The sequence below is a fragment of the Corvus hawaiiensis genome, chromosome 17 (assembly GCF_020740725.1).
Source record: "Corvus hawaiiensis isolate bCorHaw1 chromosome 17, bCorHaw1.pri.cur, whole genome shotgun sequence".
In the NCBI taxonomy this organism is placed as follows: Eukaryota; Metazoa; Chordata; class Aves; order Passeriformes; family Corvidae; genus Corvus; species Corvus hawaiiensis.
This window is the reverse complement of record NC_063229.1, coordinates 9,510,726-9,526,329: the sequence shown is the minus strand read 5'-3', so window position 1 is coordinate 9,526,329 and position 15,604 is coordinate 9,510,726. Positions and strand designations below refer to the sequence as shown.

The window sequence follows — 15,604 nt, the reverse complement described above, 5'->3', positions numbered from 1 at the left end:
ATTATGTCTTTAAGCTTAACAACATTAAATCCATTTTCAAGGTCCCATTCACCAGCAGGAAATGTTGGGCATTAAACAAAGCAGATCTCTGCAGCAGCTTTTTCCATTCCTGGTACAAGGACAGCTAAAGCAAGGAGAAGTGCCTTGCTAATAGTTTACAACATGATGACTTAGAGCAAACCATGAATAAGAGCATTTTAACTTAATGCTAAACTGCAACAGTCCAATATCGTTGACATAAACAGCATCTGTTCACAGATGGCTCAGGCATGAATCTCATCAGCTATCCCAAGCTATGTCCCTTCTCCTCACCAATTACAGTTTGTACAGAATGATGTTTGAGTTGATAATTTCCACAAAATCCCTGGGAAACAGCTGTTCTTAAATGCTTGAATTATTTCTATACCATTTGCTGTATCACTACAGGAAATCAGACACTTGATCAGGCACATCTGGCCTCTGCTAGGCTTGCACAAAGCACAAATCTCAACATACTCAGGTGTGTTGCACAGGTACTTGCAAATGCTGTTTTTATTTGAAAAACAAATATATCAGAATCCATCTACTAAATCACAGAATTCTCTCGCTGCTTTGTGTTTCTGTGTAAAGTCCTCCAAACTGTGCAAAAAACTTAGAAGTGTTTGTATTAGCCTCTTCCTGCACCCATCATTAACCCAATCTACTTATCTTATTATTCCTGTATCTTAAAACTCCTAACTGAGCAATATCTCAGGAAAGCAACATTTGCAGATTACCAAACAGCATTAACTTTGTGGAAACATTTAAGGGGACATTATTGCAAACCCAGTAAATTCATTCTTTGAAAAATGTTACTTTTGTCCTTAAAAAAAGGACTTCTGTGAAACAGATACCTACATACCCATGAGCACTTTACTGAGTAATTAAGTAGATAGTTATGAGGCAAAGTATTTACAAAAATCCCTGGAGAGTGCTCTGTTAAGAAGGCTGAGGTAAATGGACCTGCATCTGTCTTCTCAAATCAGAAAATGTTTTGTTTTCAACCTAATTATTAAAAAATAAATTGAAAAATCAGAGAGAATGAATGCTGCCCTTCATTGGTGCTGCTTGGTGCTGCTTTATAGGACCATTAGGATAAGCCTTTGATTCAGAAGCCAAGTTTCTTTTCTGCTAAATATATTGTTTTGAAGAATGACTATACTGAAATAATTCCAGATGACGGATTCTGCAGAGCATAAGGAACAAAACGGGTAGGAGGAGAGAGACAAGGAGAGGGAGAAATCCCAGTTGAACTGCAAAGTATAGTTGAAGGTGAAACTATCAAGAACTGATAAACACATCCTGAAGAATTTAGGAAATTGCTCAAAGTAGGAAGTTTCTCAAAGTAGGTCATCACAGAAAAGATAAGTGTGCCCTAAGGCATGGCATTTTCTGCCTAAGAATTCACATGATCTGGACAAGATCTCTGGCACAGCACATGAACCTTCCCTATAGGGCTCCAAAATGAGCCAACTGTACCACCTCCACATTGTGAATCATTTCAACAGAGAATGAGAACTTTAGTAGAATTTACTCTAACACCACCCTTGGACAAATATTTTTAGCATAACTGCAACTGAACCTCGTTCTTCCCAAAGGCAGTTACAGCCTTATTCAACACCAACTATGTTTAACTCAATACAGTTGTACAGAGAAATAGAGCTGGTCTGAGGAGAACAGAACATGTCATGAAGCTCAGTATTAACCTGAGGGTTGGAGGAGAGTTCCCCATTCTTGGCTGGTCTGAAGGTTTTCCCTACATCAATACAAACAACAATTACATAATGGAGATGATCCTCTTTCACTGGAATAATTGCCTTAAAAGAACTGCAGCAGTGCACGAAACACCAGTGGTACAAGAAATTTTTATATTGAGATGGCACATTGTCATCTCCCCTTCAGAAATAACTATAGAAGTGAAAAGCTTGTCCCCAACTCATCATATCCACAATGGAGCTGCACTTGTTTTCTTTTATTTGAATCAGAAAGGAGCAGTTGAGTTTTCAATCCAGCTTTTTGCATGAACCTCCCCAAGGCCACTCCTATACCTTGTTTTTTTGAAGATGATGAATTCCAGAGATCTGTCCTTTGCTTCTTTTTCTGATTACCATTATCCACATGAATATGCACCTGAAGGAAAGTGACAAACGTTTCTAGCAAGGGCTGCAGAAATGAACTTGCACTTCCTCCCTCAAAAAAACCTCACCCACACGAAGAGTATTAATGCAATTAGTGTCACTTTTATAGTGTTACTAAGGTTATATAATTTCCGGTCTCTTTTCTATTTTGCTTCCAATCTTTCATAACTTTCTAAGAAGGAGGAAAAAAGTGTATCACCATTCAACCAGTCATTTTTGAGTCAGATGATGGGAGCAGCTTTTCATGGGCTGACTTGAGCAGAGACTGAGAACCCAATTATTTGGGTATTTCCACCAGCATAAACAACACAGATTAAATGTAGGACACTATTGTGGTGGAAAGATTTGCTTCATTTGACAACAAAAATAGTATCAAGTCTTTATGTGATACCTAGAAAAAGATCTGTTCCTAAAATTCATCACAACAATACACAAAACAATTTCAGAGAGGAGGTTCGGTGGTTCTGCTGGACGTGCTTGGCACTAGGCTAAACTAAAACCAGATTACTGGAAGAACACATCAATTCTTGCTCAATTTCCAATATAAAAATTTTCTGAAATTCCCATTGGCTGCACTTTTGTAATTTAATTTAGAAGTTCCTTTAAAAATTCTGTTTCTCTTCAGAATCTAAATTAAATACAGTTCCTTTGGTGGGTTTTTTTTGTTGTGTCTTTTTTTTTTCTCCCTATAATCAACATAATTTGCTGTACTATCCACATCCTTCCATGTCTTAGATACGCTAAGCACAGACATTAAATGCCACGAGGGAAAACACAGCACACAAAGCCTCCCGTACCTTGTAGTATTTAGATATTGCCTGACGTGGCAGGAATGCTGTTGTGACTCCTTCTGGGGGATCGATGCTGAACACTGTCTGGAAAATGGAGGGAAACAGAATCACAGAATTAATTAAGTTGGAAATCACCTCCAAGATCATTGAGTCCAACCTGTGATCGATCCCCACTTTGAGACCCAGCCCAGAGCACTGAGGGCCACGTCCAGGCATTCCTCAAACGCCTCCAGGGATGGGAATTCCACCACACCCTGGGCAGCCCCTTCAATGCATGGCCACCCTTTCCATGAAGAAATTCTTCCTGAACCTCCCCTGGCACAACATGAGGTCGTTTCCTCTTGTCTGGGAGCAGCGCCCGACCCCACCTGGCTGCTCCCTCCTGCTGAGGAATTGCAGAGAACAAGAAGATCCCCCCCTGAGCCTCCTCTTCTCCAGGCTGAGCCCCTCCCAGCTCCCTCAATGGCTCCTGGTGCTCCAGACCCTTCCCCAGCTCTGTTCCCTTCCCTGGACACGCTCCAGGCCCTCAGTGTCCTTCTTGAAGTGAGGGGCTCAGAACTGGACACAGCACTCGAGGTGAGGCCTCACCATTGCCCACCACAGAGGGACAATCACCTCCCTGGTCCTGCTGGCCGCGTTATTTTTGATACATACATACACTTCTGATTCTTGCTTCCAGTAAAACTCCTAATGTGTATCTTTGCACTGAGAAGTGTCTCCACAAAAGTTACTGCTGTGATAACCTTAAATTTATTTCCTTACTCCTGTTATCAAAGAAGACCGAGAACCTGGAATAAATATGGTTCTTCCGGGTGCTTCCTGCTACCTACATGGTGCTCTCATTGTACCAAAAACTGCAAGCCAGGACCTAAATACACTCAAACTATACAAATGACAATATTATTATTCACACTCTTCATGACTCTGGCTGTGGATAAACAAACACACCCATGAGATCAATCACAACCAAGCGTAGAAGAACTTTTTGGATTCCTTCAGCTTAAAATTTCATCTTTGATCCCTCTGCTAATAATACTGTGCTTAGAAAAACAACCAAGTTGTAATCATACCTAATTGTCCACATATTACATTAAAAGCTTCTATCAACAGAGTTATGCTTTTTCCCCCTTTCCTGTGTGTGATGTCTCATGACTATAGATGATGCTCTTTCAAACATAAGGATCCCAGCGCAACTTCAGTGAAAACAGCTGTGGTTCTCAAATATTTACAACTATGTTAATTTTTCTAAACAAAATTTCTCCAGACACTGAAAGGAATTACCCAAGCTCATAAGAGTATCAGCTAGTTACAAGATGTTCTCCAGCAATCTGAAAAAAAGCACAATTCCTGGAAATATTTACTTCTGAAAAATAGCCAAAGATATGGTATACAAAAGAGATTTTTGGTAAGGGTTCTTCGAAAAGGAAGAAGAACATTTACTATTAATTAAAACAAGCTGATGATAAACTAAGACTTGAAGACAAGGCTCTGCAAGAAGCAAACACTGTGTTAAACCAACAAAAGCTCTGTCCTAGTCCTACCTATCTCAAGATAGCAAACTACCACTTGGCAGATCCTTTGCAGCAACTGTCCACGTGCAGGTCCTCAGCAGCAGAAAAGGGATCTGAGGTTTCTCTTCCAAATTCAAATCTCCTTTTATCTATCCACAGCCCAAAAGAGCACACACAGACAATGATTCTCAGCCTTGGAGAACAGTCCACTGGGATCAGGGGACCTGGCTTCTCCTTCTGAATTTTCTCATCTCTCAGTTTTGAAACCCTGAGAAACTAACATAAATCAGGCTCACTTGACCTTCCCCTCAGAACAGCGACATCTCCCAGTAAAAACCATTTTGGTACCAGTGTACACAAACTGCTACTACTGTACTGGAACACACACGGAGGTTTTGCTTAACCACTGCTAGAAAAATGAAAACCCTGTGTATGCACACCAATAAACACCCATGCATTCAGAGTTCAGTGTTGCAAACCTGCCAGGACCATTCAAAACACACCCAGGTAATTTGTCTTTATCATCCAGCTCTGTAAGGTTTGAATACACGTCTTCATTTTCAGTTTTAAACAAGGTGTAATTCTCTGCTGTCCTTTTGGACATGTATGTTGGACAGACCACTGGCCCACTGCACCTCTGAATTTTATGGGGCTTGGGATTTTCATAATCAAAGTTTTGGAAGTGCACAACAGGGAGATGACTGACAGCATTATGTTTATTTCCACAAGTGTCACATTCAGTTCCTATAAAACTGAAAATATTTTTGGTTTAGAGATGTTGTAAATTAATAATTAAATGAAAAAATACAGTTACATTTTCTCTTTTGTTTGCTTTTTTCCTTAGCCTCTCCTGTTATTTCATGAGATGGTCTCATATTCCCAAACCCTGCTGCAAACAAGTTCAATGACCCAGCTCCACCTGGTGGATGCTAAGCCTAGTCAAAATTTAAATCCAGCATCTCCAAAAAGGGAGACCAGAACAGCAAAAGAACAACCTGGGTAAAAATCAAATTAGCCCACCCCATCAGGCAGCTGCTTTCCCCTCAAAAATTACAAACCTGCACCATTGCATAAGTGTACATCCCAACAAGAATAAAACTGATCCAATATCTTTCCACATCTTTTATATCAACTCTTCTATCCTTCAGATAGTTATAGAAGCAACAATAATTATTTACCTGGATAATATCTGAGAGCTTATGCAATCCAGATGTATTGATAAATATCCCAGTACCTGGAGAAAGCAACACAAGATTACTCTTAAAACACAAATATCCATCCTCTTGTATATATCCACACCTTATCTGAGCAGCTCAACACTCTGAATATGACTTGAAAATATTCCCTGAAACAAATAACTCATTTCAAGTTTTTCATCATTATTCAAGATGCAAAGAGAAATACAAAACTGGCATTCCATGTCTGACACACTGGGAAGCTGTCACCTGAGAAAATTACATGGACTTTTTAAAGCTCCTCTGCATTAAAAATGGGAAAGGAACTAATTAAAACAGCAATTAGAGGAGCAGCTAAAAAAAACATATGAAATACACTGATGATGGGGATTTTGCAGCAGAAATGATCAACAGATGCACTGGTCAGGCCAGAATGCAAAAGGGGAAAGGTGCTGGGCAGAGAAAAAAGGAAGGGTGGATGTGTTGTCCAAGGATGGCCTCGCAGAACTGACAGTCTGTATTCTACTCCCTTCAATGCTTTTTCTGAAGAGTCTGCTGCTAAGAGCTAAATCATTTTCTTAACACATGTAAAAAGTTGGAGAATTTTCTTTACAGAAGGGCAAATTAAGAACAAGAAGCTGGCAGACATTAGAACAGAAGCTTGTTAAATCAAGGAAAAAACCCCTCATATTCTATAATTCTCTACATCCCTGTTTTTTAACTCCAGAACTCAAGACACTAAAAGTACCATCAGCAAAATGCCAACAAGCTTCACACCACAATCCATCTGGTTTTAGAGAAAAATAGTGTCTGTGCAAAAATCCTCTATGTGTGCACATGGATGGACACCTACATGGGTACACACTCAGGTTTTGACACAAAGTGGTTCTCAAATTAGTTCAGTTACATGAACAGACATAAAATATGCTTCCCAGCAGAGGACCCTGCAAGTCTTAATAAAAAGACACAAGTCCTTAAGGTCAGAGTTTAGCTTATAAAAGCTTTATCATTTGATTCTTTCCTATAACAACACAAATTCCCAGTTACTCACACTGAAGAGGAAAGTCTGAGTAAAACAGCTAAAAAGTTCATGCACTTACGGCTTGAAAGAAACTGTAAAATCTGCTCCAGTGACTCCAAGAGGGAGGATTTGGTCTGGAATGTTATTTGGGCCTCTGCAAACAGATCAAAGATGTAGCTGCAATTTACAAAGAAAAAGCAGATATGGGTAAACACTGTAAATAATCAAATGGGCATAAATAATGTTACTCTTTCATAACAACAATTTCACCATCAAGTAGCAAAACATGTTTCTGTCTCCATGAGAAAGAAAAATTTACAAGAATAAAAATAAGTACTTACTTATAAAGACAGTGGACAATACTGACGTGGCAGAAAGCACACTGACCACGTCATTCCCTTTTTCCACCACTCCTCTCTAACATACAATCCATACTAATTTAGAAGCAGATTGGCATGCTATTTCCACGATTTTATTTTACCATGTACAACAGGCACCAGTCTAGAAACGGGCTTCCAGAGCTCAGAGGTGCCTCAGACACATCACTGCAGCTTTGGTACCTCTGCTTAAATCATGACACAAAATTGAAAGCAGCACAGTGAGGAGCTTCTTCCAGCTCAAGAAACCCAAGCAGAGGATTTTCCACTCTTGAAACACTAAAAAGGGGAGTTCCTCCAAAAATAATGATTACTACAGATGGGGAATTTAAGGAAAACCAAAACCTTGAAGAAATACTATTCCCAGAAACTAGTATAGTGCTATAACCCCAACAGCTGACCCAGCTCCAATTTGCTGTACTTTTTAACATTTAAACACATTAATGAGAAGAAATTTACCTTCCCTCTTTGGTGACTCCACTGCCATTTGGTGGCAGCTCCACTGCATCAATAGCACTTTCAAGCTGAAGAAGAATTTCTTCAGGAGAATCAAGAGGAAAAAAGTTAAGGTGCACAGAACTCATGTCTGGGACACATCTAAGTCTCTTTTCAAAACATACTTTATTACAAAGGCTGCTACCAAAGACAGTAGCCCAGCTGCTCTCTGTAAACAAACCAAAATGATCAAAACCAATTTCCTGGATATCAACTTTAAATATTCATATTCAACTCTTAAGAACTTCCATGACCTCAATTCCTAGACGAAGCTGAAGTCAGCAGCTAAATGTTAAATTCTTCTTTACAGACAGGGAAAGTTGTTCTTGGGAATGCTTTGTATAAATGAGCTATCTCAAGCTTTTTGCTGTTAACTTCAGGTAGCATCATATTCTGACAGCAGAATCATGCAACTGATGCAATTCCAGCACATTGACAGGATTGGAAACCACGGGGACTTCTAACAAAGAAGGAGACAACACATTCATTTGCCAAATCTCTCTTCTTCAGAAAAAACTAACTAAACATTCCAGAAAGTTCTTGGAAAAAGCCCAACAACTTAAGCCTCTATGAATGTCTCAGTTATAAGTAATGTATATGGCAATGCTACATGAGCTTGATTTATAGCTGCTGTCCTTTTGAAACTGTTTCAACAACAATTTTCAACACAAAAAATAAGCTTACTCTTGATCTTTGCTATATCTTCCAGTTCCATGTTCAATCCTGTTGAAAAAAGTAAAGATTTCAAAGAGGTTGTTTCACACCTATTTCATTCCCAGTTTCTTTATGCCTTTCCAGAAATTATGGCTATGAAGGTCAGAATTGTGTGCATGGAAAGACATTTTCTGTGTCCCCCTCACTGTTCTCTTTCATAACCCCTCACGTCACACTGATTTGATCAAATCTTTCAGTGTCTGGCAACAATTACTAACTAACAACAATTTATTTACTAACGAGAGTGTAAACTTCCCAAACTTTCCCTAAAAGTTATTTTCCAGTTCTTGGTAGTGAAACTTTATAATTCCAGAGAAACAGTGATTTGTCATTGTCAACACACCTGAACTGGCCAACTCCATGTTGAATTCAGCATTGATTTCATTCTGTTGAACCATTTTGGCTTGTTCTTCCAGGACAACATTTATTGCATCCATTGCCGAAGCCAAATCATAGGGAGTCAAGTCAAAAGAAGAGGACTCCTCACACAACTTCTCCTAAAATATAAGGAATGGAAGAACTATTCTGTGTGCTGTTTGTTCAGGCAGTTTCAGACATGATGAAGTCCAGATAACCAGGCTTGATTTCATTTTTGATCTCCAGATCAGGCCAGAGGATATTTTATAAACACCTGAAGACTTTGACTATTAGCAAGCATCATCTTTTCTGAAATGTAGAACAGATTTCGCCTCTTCCACATTATCAACGTTCTAGAGGGTACAGACAGTAATTGTCTGATGTTCAAGCAGGAAATTATTTTACTTTGAGAATTGGTTTGTTCTTCAAAAAAGCTATTTTTATACTTTCCATTTAAAAAGTAGTAATGGTTTAAATACTCAGGATTAATAAGTTTGACAAAACTTTCTCTGACTTTGAAAATTAAGTCACATACTGCTTTACCAGAAATTTTCATTCACAAAAAGAATCATTTTCCCTGAGGAATGACAATAAATAGTAAGGCCTAACCTACACAAATATTTGACTGTAATAGCTATGAAGAAGTAAGTTATAAAGAAAAAAAAAAAGGTGAGCAAGCCTCATGTGTAATCAATCTAATCAGAAAGAAATCAATTTTATTTCAGGGTAATCACTAAGTTTCCACATATTAACGTGGAACACAGTACCATCAGATAACTCTGGCAAAAGGAGAAGTTGTTCTGGCTAATTTCTGCATGCAGGCAACAATTAGTACTTGTTGCACACTACAAAGGGAAAAAAAAATCCCAAACCCAAACAACTATAATAGGATTTCAACACATTTTTCAACAGAAAAAGAGATGTTCTGATGAAAGGAGCAAATCCTGGATGCAGCTATGCAAGTCTCTCAAGTGAAGCAGAGCAGACCCGAGTGGCTGTTTACTGAAAGGACACCGGGCACTCAAGACAACAAACCACAGCTGTTCAGCAGAAATCCCACTGGGAGACTGTGGCTTCGTGTGGCAGAGAAAGGGACATATTTCAAATGTTCCTTTGCATTTCATTGTTTAGGCAAAGGGCTGCAGCTTCAAGCCAGCTAAAAGGAAGAACTCATACGGCAGCATTATTTATTTTTTCTTGTTTTCCTCTATGAGTGAGGACTTGGAAATATTACAAGAGTCCTGTTTGCCATCAACTGTACTTGGGAGAGCTGATGCAGCTGAGCTTCAAGAATGTGTAAGAAATGATGAAAGATCCAGTGTTTTCTTGCAAATCTCGAAGAAAAGAAGCACCTCATAAAGCTGGAGATGCACCCTTTAGAAAGAAACTATCACCTTGTAAAACATCAGCAGTGTCAAAGGATTGTTAATTAAACTACAAAGATTTAACTGTCACAGAAATAAGAAATGTTCATGATAATGAATATTAACAACATACATCTGAGTGCAGATTTGACAGCTGTTTATAAAAAGACAGGGGTCTGTTTTATTTTTCGGATGAAGATTGAAAAACGGTAACAGACCAGAACAACTCACCACATTGTGAGCTTCATCGAGTATCACCACAGTCCCCTTCAGGTCCAAGCTGTGTGATTTCCTGCTCTAAAGACAAAAAAAATAGAACAAGGCCACTGAGATATATGGATTTAATTGACTAAGAAATTGGATGATGAGATACTTCTGTGTTTTCATGTATTTTGAAGCTGGGTTGGTTTTTTCCTTTGAGAAAACAGCAAGTAATGGCTGTGGCTGCCCAATACAGAAACCACAGAATCACTTTCTCTGGAACCGAAGGTGCTAAAATGTATCATGCAAATGTTTACAGAGGTTACAATTTGCAATAAAGAAAAAAAAAAAACAAACAAACAGATGTGTCATACTGGGATGCACAAGTTTAACTATTAATTTGAGTCACTTTTGAGTCATTTTTGGCAACAGAGACCGGGGAGGAGTGGGGAGTAAAGCGGAAGATTTGCCTTGTATTTACAAATTTATGCTTGTGTTGTCTTTGCAAGTGGATATTCTGGAAACACCCCCTCCAGTACCACATCATTTCACAATGCTTCTCTGTTTATGGGGCTTAAGGGATTTTTTAAATTTATTTTTTAATTTATTAAACTTTTGTCTTCCTGCAGCAGTGGAGTGTAATCTGGCCTTTACTATAATTGATGAATTACTCTAAGTTGCATGAAGGTGTCAGCACACTTGTTTCCTCAACAGAGTTTTCAAAGGTTGCATTTTCTATCCATGAAATACAGACAACTTATTGCAACTGTTTGTACACAAAGCCAGAAATTATTTCCAAGGGATAGGTCCAATCTCTACTGAAAGCTTCCTCATTCTAAAAATCATGCAGCAGTTGCAGAAACCAAAATGCCTCAGAATGCATGCAAGAACACTGCACAATGTGTGACTGAAGATCCAGGAAGGAGGTGAATATCACCTAAAAAGGGCACCACACTCTGCAAAACTAATTCTAGAAATACAGAAAAACCTCAAACAATTTTTTTTTTTTAACCATGGGAAAGAATTTACAGAGAAAACCCCCAAATGGCATCCTCTATGGTCCTGAACTTGAACTGGGGCTTGATCAGTTTTGAAGCATACATAATGCATCCACTTGCTAGGCATCACTCTTCACTGTTTATCCACTAAAAGCCAACACAAGACAAACAGAAGAACAATTGTATTTAAAAGCAAAGTTACATGTTACCTTTGAGTCTAGTAAATAGTTGTAAGGCATAAAAATGATGTCTGCTTGCTGCTTCAGGCTTCGAGAGAGATAATAAGGACAAGCTCTGTTTAAAAACAAAACAGTACAGACTATAATACTTGCAGAAATATTAGGAGAGCATTCAACATTCATGCACTATGATACACAAAGGGATTAATAAAAGTGAACAGAGAAACAGTTCTCATTATTTTCACAAGTCAGGGGGAGGAAGGTCAGAGAGGATCACTCACCTGTGCTTGTTTCCATTTTTAACCAAGTCTTCAATATCCATGATTGATTCAATCAGTTCTTTCTCTGTACTCTTTTCTGTAAAAGATGACATTAAAACCACCAGCTAAGGTGAAGGCTTCACACAAAGATTTGTTGTTACCCTGATCATCCCACTCATCCACTAATATGTTGTTCTTGAAAGACAGTAACAGAAAAATACACACACAGGTGGATTCTGCCAACTCTTCCAAACCTCTCTACCTGCCTAGCAATCTCTCCCTCTCCAAAAAATAGGGCTTTGTTTCCAGGGAAAGTTAAGGTGAGCCACACTCACCTTCCACATTGTTATAGAAATGACAAGCACGAGCCATCACTTTCATTCGGCACATGTAGATCTGTAAAACAAAGCCTGTTTCAGCCCAGAGTAGCACAGCTTGTCAAGCACTGGAAACACGTTAAGGAGTGAAATCAGTTCTCTTTAACACCAGCTAATAAATAAATGCTAATCACAGTTCTTCGGCTTTAAAATCACATGTCCTTCTGCTCACCTTGCAAGTTAGGCTCTTTTTCTGCAGCACAGAACACTCAGATGCTCAGAGAAAAATGTGTTACATTTTACCATTAATACTTTTCAAAATAGTAATCTTTGATATTGTAAAAATAACAGCTAAATCAGTAACTGAAGTAGTATTTTGAAATTATTATTGCTCTTGACAAACACATAAATGGCAGGTCAGAAAGTAAACTACAAATTATTATCTGTCATGTTCTACACAGTGACATTCTTCTCTGGAGAGAAAATGTCACCAGAGACTCAGAATTACATTTTGCACTCACAAAACTGGAAACCAAACATTCCTAAAAACATATTTACAACTATTGGGTTTCCCTGAAGCCTCTTGTAGTTAAACAATGTCAGAGGGAAGAAGGACACACAAATGACACACAAATGATACAAAAGCCTCCATGTTCTCCCTGAACATCCTCTCCAGGCTCTGATCTCACCTGCATGTGGTTGCTCTCCTGTCGCTTCACTTCAGGATTGATGCAGAGCTGCTCCCTGGATCCCAGCACACAAATCTTTGGCCTGGGTACACAAAATTGACATTAAAACTAAGGCAAGAAAGAACAGAGTTGTACATGCTCAATATAGCAGAAGTGAAAGATTGAAGAGAACAGATGAGCCCAAAGCAAGGGTCAGAGACAGAACAAGTAAGTTAGTCTGTCTGTAACTAATGTGTGCGTTATTGGACTTTGAGGCACTGCATTTCTGCTGGCAGTGGTGGGTGTTAATAAGCAGCAGCAGCTCACAGCAAGAAGTCACAAGCAGCAACTTCCACCATCCACCACAAAATCTGGGTTCTGTTATGACAGCTCAGCCCAGTCAGCTGGGGCCTGTCATCCACTACAAGCTCTTCCTGGCTGGTTATGATGTTCAGAGTAAGGTTAGGACAGAACTGATTCACTACAAACATTCACTATGGGTTTATTTGCTTATTACAAGGCTGTATCTTTACAAGAACTACATAAACAAATCACTACTGCCTGTCCAAAGAGCTCAGCCACACACTGGCATGTGAACAGCTGAAAACTGTGACAGGCATTGCTATAACATAACCACAAAGTTCTTCATAGATTTACATCAGCCCAAGGAGTTCTACTTGGTAATGGCTCCCCACTGCTTTAAAAAATGCCCCCAGAAAAATATAAAGAGGGAAAACTAAAAAAAGTAATTTTATTAATTAATGTGTCAAGTAAAAAACCAAAACCAGACTAAATTCAGAAAATTCTATGACTGAAGGAGAGAAGCTGTGAAGTATTAAAATAAACCAAACCCATCAACAAAGAAAACCAGGTTCTAAATATGCATATTAAAGAAACTGCATTTCTCTGGATATCATCTTTCATGCATTCATCCACAGAAGTTCAAACAATAACTACACCAGAGGGGTTTTTCTATCTTTCCTTTGAATAAGGACACCACCCCAAATCATACTCACCTGTACACTGTGTTCTTTAGCTCATTAATGACCTGTGTAAGCTGGGAGTGAGTCCTGGAGGCATAAATTATTTTTGGAATGTCAGTGTAATAAGCTGCCAAATAGAACAGGAAAAAAGCAGAAAGACATTATAAGCATAGAAAGGAGAACCAGGGATATTCTTAGCCTCCTTCCCCAGCTGGTACTATGGTAACAGTTTGCCTTGTAGAGACAACAGGAAATTCTGTCATCTAACTACTCACACACAAAAAATGAGCTAAATGAGTTTCTAAGAAGCTGAAGAACTAAATGAGCTCCAAGAAAAATTCAAACTACATAAAACACCTTGAAAATCTATAAAACGGTGAAACTGTGCTTCATCTCCTCACCAACAGCTCCGTCGCTTTATCAGTGCATATTTATTGTAAAAGATAAATAAAAGCAAGTGTTGATTAACATCTTGGAGTGCAGAGATGGTGGTACTCACTTGGGACATCTCCATCTGTGGCAGCAGTGCCCCAGGAGGACACTGGTCTGTCAGGAAAGAGCTCCACCCCATTCATGCGCTGGGCAATTTTCCGGGCTGAGATGGTGTCCTTGAAGTGCTCCCGCCAGGCCAGGGTGGAACACAGCAGGCAGAGGGTCTTTCCTGTGCCTGTGGGGCTCTCCAAAATGCCATTTACCTTCTTTATTGGAGAGAAATAAAAGAGTGATTTGGGGGTTCAGTAGGACAGGTCTTGGTGCAGTACTGCACGTCCTCTGCCAAGGAGCAAACACCAGCTGGAAGCCCCACCAAGGAACATCCACACACGAGATCTTGTCAACCTGTAGGACCCTCTAATCAACTTAATGAGGCTCAATCAAAAACCTAGAGCCAGCCATCACATTTATTTAGCACAGGAATTCAATTATCCACTCTTAGAGCAATTGGAGTGTGTCACACTTCAGCAAAAAATACATGAAAATACGAGAAGTTACTGAAAAACGACTCCCAGGTAACAGAGTGCTGGTTTCCTTTAGGATTAAGCTTATATCCCATGTCAGTTTGGGCAAAGAACTTTGCCAGCACTTATAACACCTTGTCCTACTGGATGTTACAATTTTAAAATGTGTGACAATGCTACAAATTGGAAAAAAGCAGCAGCTGAGCTCAAGTGTATAAAGGGAATTTATATAGATAACAAGCTCACGACACTTTGAGTTCAATGAGAGGAGGCACCAAGCAGGTACTGTGATACAGAGGAATGTAGAGCCAGGTGGAAAGCCAAAGTTTCCACAGTAAGATTGTTTGGTCCCTCAGGAGAACAGGGGCCATGAATATGTGTCCAGAAAAAAAGATAACTACTGTGAAAAAACATTTTATTATTTTGACATTCATTCAGTAAAATTATCCTCTCCCAGAGCAAATGGAAAATTATACAAATAGTCCAAATATCAACAAGAAAAGACCAAATCCCTCCTATGAGGAAAGGCTGAGAGAATTGGGATTGTTCAACCTGGAGAACAGAAGGCTTCAGGGTGACCTAACTGGGGCCTTCCAGTACCTGAAGGGAGCCTACAAGAAACACGGAGAAGGACTTTTTACAAGGGCCTGTAGTAACTGCACAAGGAAGAATGGATTCCTACTGACAGAGAGTAGGCTTATATTGGAGATTAGAAAGAAATTCTTCCCTTTGAGGGTGGGGAGGCCCTGGCACAGGGTGCCCAGAGAAGCTGTGGCTGCCCCATCCCTGGAAGTGTTCAAGGCCAAGTTGGACGGGCCTTGGAGCAACCTGGGATAGTGGAAGGTGTCCCTGCCCATGGCAGGGGGTTGGAACAAGATGAGCTTTAAGATCCCTCCCAGTTCTAACAATTCATGATTCTGTAACTCTGTGGAACCCCAGAGAGCCAAGGACAGATTGCATGAATACCAGCACTGCTTTCTCAGCCTTTCTTCCTTTTCTCAGTTTAGGCAGGAACATCCCGTCTGTATTTCTACTGACTGTCACCTGCCAGCCAGGATTTTAATAACCACAGAGTAAAATA

The 15,604-nt window shown here is 39.5% G+C and overlaps 1 protein-coding gene across 4 annotated transcripts in view; it reads right to left on the bottom strand.

Moving 5' to 3' along the window:
• RTEL1 (regulator of telomere elongation helicase 1) overlaps nucleotides 1–15,604 on the bottom strand; it is a 45,716-nt gene that overhangs the window by 29,148 nt on the left and 964 nt on the right. For all 4 annotated transcript variants that reach the window (XM_048322079.1, XM_048322082.1, XM_048322080.1 and 1 more), the window contains exons 3-16: nucleotides 14,067–14,265; nucleotides 13,601–13,694; nucleotides 12,606–12,687; nucleotides 11,935–11,995; nucleotides 11,621–11,696; nucleotides 11,370–11,454; nucleotides 10,193–10,258; nucleotides 8,584–8,737; nucleotides 8,211–8,249; nucleotides 7,491–7,569; nucleotides 6,734–6,831; nucleotides 5,637–5,692; nucleotides 2,954–3,031; nucleotides 2,067–2,148 (exon numbers count right to left, since the gene is read on the bottom strand). In XM_048322079.1, coding sequence (XP_048178036.1) covers nucleotides 2,067–2,148; nucleotides 2,954–3,031; nucleotides 5,637–5,692; nucleotides 6,734–6,831; nucleotides 7,491–7,569; nucleotides 8,211–8,249; nucleotides 8,584–8,737; nucleotides 10,193–10,258; nucleotides 11,370–11,454; nucleotides 11,621–11,696; nucleotides 11,935–11,995; nucleotides 12,606–12,687; nucleotides 13,601–13,694; nucleotides 14,067–14,265 — 1,249 coding nt within the window. The remainder of the gene's footprint in view (nucleotides 1–2,066; nucleotides 2,149–2,953; nucleotides 3,032–5,636; nucleotides 5,693–6,733; nucleotides 6,832–7,490; nucleotides 7,570–8,210; nucleotides 8,250–8,583; nucleotides 8,738–10,192; nucleotides 10,259–11,369; nucleotides 11,455–11,620; nucleotides 11,697–11,934; nucleotides 11,996–12,605; nucleotides 12,688–13,600; nucleotides 13,695–14,066; nucleotides 14,266–15,604) is intronic.